Source organism: Heteronotia binoei, chromosome 7 (genome assembly GCF_032191835.1).
Source record: "Heteronotia binoei isolate CCM8104 ecotype False Entrance Well chromosome 7, APGP_CSIRO_Hbin_v1, whole genome shotgun sequence".
Classification (NCBI taxonomy): Eukaryota; Metazoa; Chordata; class Lepidosauria; order Squamata; family Gekkonidae; genus Heteronotia; species Heteronotia binoei.
The window spans coordinates 41,345,159-41,351,453 of NC_083229.1; the positions used below are offsets into that span (position 1 = coordinate 41,345,159).

General features: G+C 48.6%; 1 protein-coding gene across 2 annotated transcripts in view; it reads right to left on the reverse strand.

Annotated features, from left to right (window-relative positions):
* ESRP1 (epithelial splicing regulatory protein 1) overlaps positions 1-4,866 on the reverse strand; it is a 41,940-nt gene extending 37,074 nt beyond the window's left edge. The window contains exons 1-3 of one of the 2 annotated variants that reach the window (XM_060243486.1): positions 4,411-4,866; positions 3,686-3,814; positions 2,156-2,269 (exon numbers count right to left, since the gene is read on the reverse strand). In XM_060243486.1, coding sequence (XP_060099469.1) covers positions 2,156-2,269; positions 3,686-3,814; positions 4,411-4,710 — 543 coding nt within the window. In that variant the 5' untranslated portion in view covers positions 4,711-4,866. The remainder of the gene's footprint in view (positions 1-2,155; positions 2,270-3,685; positions 3,815-4,410) is intronic. The other variant, XM_060243487.1, reaches the window with a different exon arrangement.
* Between the last annotated feature and the right edge of the window lie 1,429 nt (positions 4,867-6,295).

A 6,295-nucleotide genomic window follows, 5' to 3' on the forward strand; every position in this document is an offset into this window, starting at 1 on the left:
GACTGCACCATATATAACCTATACATCACAAGCTTCTAATTCAGACTTCCTCCATGACAAAAGGGTTCAAGTCATATGTAAAGTGCATTTTAGTGCTGGGATCCCAGACAAAATAAAATGAACATTTGTTAATAGGCACAGAACCATGGAGAGACTCAAGCACCTTGTGATGCAATGATGGAACTGCCCAGATTACTCATAGAAGCTCTGAGCAGGTTATGCAGCTTATCCCAAACAAAAGCCAGTAAAATCTTTCTTGTTCTATGACTCTGTATAGTTTTAAAGCCTCAAGACTTAATTTTACTTTAGAATGCCATGCTTCCAACTAATCAAATGAACTGAAAAAGTACATACTAAAGGGCATGGTTTAGAACAATCTCTCCCCTCCCCCTGCCCCACACAATTGTATAGGAAAACTTTTTATGCATTTGATCTCCTATAGTGCAGTTCACCTTAGGCAAGAGAACTTGCTGGGGGTGAGGAGAAGAGCAGGAGAATAAATAAACGAGGCACATTTTTGTGGCAGATTGATTTCTGCATTGCTATACTCTGATAGGCATCTGCTTCCAGCTATTTTAAAAGTTTGGAATGTATGCGTTTCTAGAAAAGATTGATCTGTTGTGGGCAGAATGTAGTTGGGGTTAACATGACAAGTATAACTGTATGGCTAGCATCACAGTATATTCATATATTTAATCTTGCCCAGATAATAATTTACAGAGTTGAAAGCATCACTGTGCATATCTGGTGGCAGGTTCATAGTAACAGTGGTGAGAAATAACTGCTCTTTGAAGAAGCATGCAAGAAAGATAAACTGATTCATAACTAATGCATATATTCGGAATACCAAGATAGGTACTGTTGTTGAGCTTCTACAAAGCTAGAATGTATCTAAGTGCTTCTTACTAAGGATAATAGGATCATATCTAGACTACAAAAGAAGGTACACTAGCATAAGAATTGTCAGTGCATGAGAACAAAGGAGGGCTGCTTTTGAAAAGTGAACAATTAGGAATTTAAAAACTGAAGTTTTATGCTGTGGAATAAAATGTCTGCTTTGACCACGCAAGTTTGACTTTGAACTCCAGTTTTTTAACAACAATGTGTGCATTTTCTTCAGTGGCATACACATGAAAGGAGTTGTTCAGAAATGGATGAGGACAAATTAATTGTATTGTATTATCTACTTAGCAGTTTTGTGAGAAATGGTACACACCCACTAGAACAAAGTTTCTATGAAGAGAAAGAAAGTCAACCAAACTAGAGATAATAGCGATGTTTTGCTTTGTTCAAACTCTTTTCTAAAGCAATACTCAAGTCCCAATCAGATTCAAAATGTGGCTATATTTCTGTTAATATGCAAGAGACATTTGTGAAGAGAAATACTATTCACCAACACTTATTCTGTCAATAACACTGAGTGGTAGACGATACAGTTCAAACCTTTTGGAGAGAAAACAATGAATGGTAAGAATAGCCACATGCACCAAAAGCTTGGTAAACTAGAGCCAAAGTAAAGGTTGCGTCATACATAATCATTTCTTATACTGTTTCCACTTTGTGTCAGAAACCTGCATTGAGACCACATCCTTACAACCATGCAAGGCATGCGCAAATGAAATAGTGCTTAGTGCTCACCTAAGTTGTTGGTCCTTTTTAAATGCAGCAGTGATATGTAGGAAAGCACTATTTAGGAAGAACTCTTTAACAGAAACAGCATTACAAACATCATAGAATTTTTCAAACCAAGCTAATACATAAAAAGAAAACCTCACATTGGAACTTCAAATTTAGAATTCAGCCTTCTCCAATTGCTGCCTGTAAAGTCAGGCACTTTACAAAGTGACCAATAAAGCATATGGGGGTTTATGCTAGAAAATATGAGACCATTGGTAGGGCATTGCTCTGATGAATAAGGGTGACAAGCAAGGACAAGAGGTTGGATGGAATGCAAATATACAAAACCATATTGCTGGTTACATGATACACTCTTCCAGATATCCTAGCCATGCCAGAGTAAGTCACCAGTCTAGATAAGGGGCAATTCATGAGAACTTGGGCTTCTAAGCAAAAAGTTTATCCTTAAAATAAAGCCAGCAATAACCTGCTCCTCAGGAGTGGTTAGGTAGAATTCAAGGAATTACATTCCCCTTACCTTTTTGGAAGCTTCAGGGTGTAGAACCTGCCTGATATGAAGCTGCCCGTCAGTGCAGAGACAGAATGAAGTACCCACACCAATATTCAGTTCATTGCTCACAGACTGGTTAAACTAGAAGCGGCAAGACAGAGAAAAACCCATCAATACACATTTCCCAGTACTCGATACAGTGTTATTTCATTCCTCTTTCAAATGAAATGCAGTACTTGCAGAGATAAGAATACTCGGGCCTCAGCAAGTTAAGGTCCACAGCACTATGCTTTCAGGGCAGCCGAAGTATATTTGACAACTTGACAAGCAAGGCTCATTCTGGAGGATTGTTACAAGATCTAGGTGTTTTATTTTAAGCACTTAGTAAGCATATATAAGTTACTGTTAAAACACTATAACGCATGTCTCCAGAAGAGGCAGGAAACATTTCTGGAGTACCAATCCCTACAAATGAATGCTCTCAAGTTGTCCTTACGGATCTCAGCTGAAACACACTTCAGAGATGCACTTCATACAACACTGTATTTTATTCCTGTCATTTATAGCTTACTTTTCTCCCCAATGGAGGCATGAAAACTGCTTAAAAATTGTTGTCCTCTTCTCCACTTTATCTTCACAACAACCACCCTGTGAGGTAGGTTAGGTTGAGTGACCAACTGGCCCAAGGTTACCCAGAGAACTTCCATGCCCAAGTGGGGATTTGAATGCGAGTCTCCCAGATGCTTCTCCAACACTCTAACCCTGACAGCACAATGGCTCTTACTGGAGCACAATGACATAAGCACAAAATGCTCCTAATGTGGTAGACTAATGTCTTGGCTGCACAACATTAGTCTGAACTTGCATTACCTCTAGTCTACACTTTCTTCCATACTTCACTTCAGAACAATTTTTTAATTCCCATAGGAAAAAAAACCCAGAGCAGTTATTAAGTTTGAGTTACCATTAATTTGAGTTACCATTTAACTTGTTCCAATCAGCTGGACCTGTTACTCTGTTGCAACAAAAAGGGTGCTTAGGGATCTAAAGTAATTCTACTAGTGTTTGAGCCTTTGTTCTTAAGGAAATATTAAGGAAAGGCGAAAACTAGGATAAAGCAAGAAAACCACCAGCTGGTTTCAAATTGAGAGAGATGCAGAGCTCCGCTTTTCCTGTCTACCTGTGCTCAGCTGGAAGTCCATCCCTCTGAGTTCACTGTGACGCACTTCCATGCAAACCAGCACAGGCTGGGCCTACGTATCGCTGGGATCAGCAACAATAATCACAATGCAATCTTAATGTGGCTCACATGCTCCATGAGAAAGGCAGCCCAGAGACTCTCCTCTCCAAGTTAAGCACATGTGGGCCTTAGAAGTGGAACAGACCGTCTCCTCCTGGAGTGCTAGCTGTGTGACTCACCTCGCCCTCCCACAACAAACCCAGCCCATCCCCTGCAGGGAGTGACTCCGGTCTCATGTCAGCTTAGAGCTAGTCCAGAAAGAAGTGGGTAAGCGAGTCATTTCTTGGGGAGATGGTAAATGGGGAGGGGGCATTTACCTGTCGCAAAGCCTGCTCCAGCTGGGGAGCCAGCATCAAGCTGTCCAACATACTTTGGGTTTCTTCTTGGCATTCCTCCGTCAGCTCCAAAAGATCAGGTTTGATCAGCACTTCGTGGAGGTTTCCCACCTCCAGGGGGGGAAAAGGGGAGAAAAGAGATCAGCTTTTCCCAGTCTCGTCTGTCAATTTGCCTCAAGAAAGCAGGCCAGAAGATGGCATTTGGTCCACCCAGATTAGCTGAGCAGCTGACCCTGGGAAAACCAGTCTAGAAGTATGTTTAAGATGTGTTTTTTTCTTTACAGTGTGGACCCACACTTGCTTACTCAGAAGGAAGTCCCACTGAATTCAGTGGGCCTTACTCCCAGGGAGGTAGAAGGAAGATTTTGGCCTTTGTATCACAAGGGCACCTTACAAAACTCAAAACTTTCCAGCCGCTTGGGTAAACAGCAACTCCAGGTGGGCAACCAGCTGTAGACTACAACTTTGGCTCCACCTCCCAGGGCCTTCAAAGGTTCAATCCCAACACTCCCTCCACTACACCTCGGAGTTGTTTCTTCTCTCGCCCCCCGTAGGAGAATTCTAGGTTGTCTCACGTCCGAAGGGGGGACTCCAGAGAGGTCAGCCCTCCCAGCCACGCGTTTTGCAGAGCGGGAAACCAGAGAGAAAGGCAGAAGCCCAGTCCTTCTCCCTCCCTGACGCAACCCTCGCCTCCAGCAGGCAAATACCTTCTTGTTGGCCAGATCCACCACTTTCCACAGCAGCTGGATCAGCTCCCTCTCATCCGAGCCCAGCCTGGCCCCGTTGGCCCCTGCCGTGGCCCCGAACAAGACCACCAGGTAGTCGGGAGACGCCGTCATGCCGAGGCGGCCGCAGCAGGAACACCACCAGGGGGAGAAAGGAGCACCACCCCCAAGCCCTCTCGCGTGCTGCAGGCAGACTCCCCGCGCCCCACCAGCCCACACCGCCAGCCACCCAAGCGCGCCCTCGCTCCCCAGGACCTGCTGCTCGGCGGAGGGAAGGCGCATGCCCCGTGCGGACTTTTGGGGGGAGGGCGCTCTTTCCTCCCCACAATGGGCGCTGGAGGCTGAATTGCAAGGGGGAGGCAACGCCGGAGCCGAGCTACACCCCTGGCAGGCACGCAATGGCTGCGGGCGCGCCTCTTTGGGGAGGTGGCCCCACCTGCCCACTCCGCCCTCCCCACGTGGTGCAGGTAGGAGACACCTGGCCGGCCCGCCCATTGGCTGCGCCCAACAAGGACGTGGCAAGGCTAGGGAGGCCGGGGGAGCAGCCCGAGGGGGCTTGGGCCGGGGACCCGAGAGGGTGGCGGCCGGCAGGGCGAAGGTAGGACGACGAGGGGAGCCAGGCGCGAGCGAGGGCGCCAACGCGCAAGGGGCCCCTTCAAAGGCTCTCGACGTTTGGTTCTTGCAGAACTTTGCGCCGGCTGCTCTAAGCCCGGACGGGGCTGCGGGCACTGAGACGCTGCAGGCTTTTCAAGGGCCGCCGGACTCGCGGCTCTCCCGGCGCTGAGATCCGAGCGCGCCTTTTTGCTCCAGTGCGGAGCGCGCGTCGGGGGGAGGGGGGGGGCTTTGCTCCTCTCCGGGATTGTGCGAAACTCTGCCAACTCGTCGAGCCCGCGGCGGCTGCGCTTCTGCCCGTGGTAACTCGAGAGGAAGCCCCTCCGGAAACCCACACAGGATCCGTTTCAGTAGAACCGTTAGAGAGGAGTTCAGTCGCATCGTAGAGATGGACAAGATTTCCCGGGGAGAGGCTTCAAGGCCTTGGACTCTGGAGAGCTCACCTCCCCTCCATAAATCTCTATGGTGCTTTTCCTCTCCTTTCTAGCTGTGGGCAGAGGAGCTGGCCTTTCTAGACCGGAGGGGAGGCAGGGAAGTGAGGGCGTGGTGTTGACCGAGTCGGATCGCAGGGTCCTGGGTTCGAATTCCAGCTCTGCCGTGGAAGCTGGCTGGGGGTGGGGGACCATCTCCTCTGCCTCTCTCCCCTCACAGGGCTGGGAAGATGAAATGCAGGGAGGGAGAAAGATGCTTAAACCGCCTTGGCTTCCCAACAGGTATAAGATTTCAAGAATAAAAACGAGACCTGGAGGGGGATCCGGGGTTACCTAAGATGGGAAGGTGACTGGATGGCGAAGGGAAACCAGCCGCTCCCGGGACGGAGGGCACGTGGCTGCAAGAGGCCGGGCGGATTTCGTTCGCCTGCGAAGCTGGAAAGGGCTGTCAAGTGGCAGCCGATCGATGGCGACCTCAGCCGCGAGGGGCGTTCGAGGCCAGTGAGAAGCAGAACTGGTTTGCCCCCTGGGCCAGCGCGGGGGGGGGGTCCCTTCTCAGAATCCGCCCTGCTGAGTTTTCCTAGCTCTGCCTTCCCTCCTCCCTTGCTGCCCCCCCCCCTCCCCTAGAAAGACATCATTGCGGAAGGCAGTTTAGCTCAGAGCCAAAAGCCTGGCGACCTTTTCGGGAGCACTGACATCATAGCTCAACCGAGCCGGTAGCAAAGCCGCCCCCCCCCCCTTCTCGTCAATTTACTTCAAGTCAATTTGCACCAGGACCTACACCTTCCTCACATCTTGATTTCATGAATCGGACTGAATGAAAT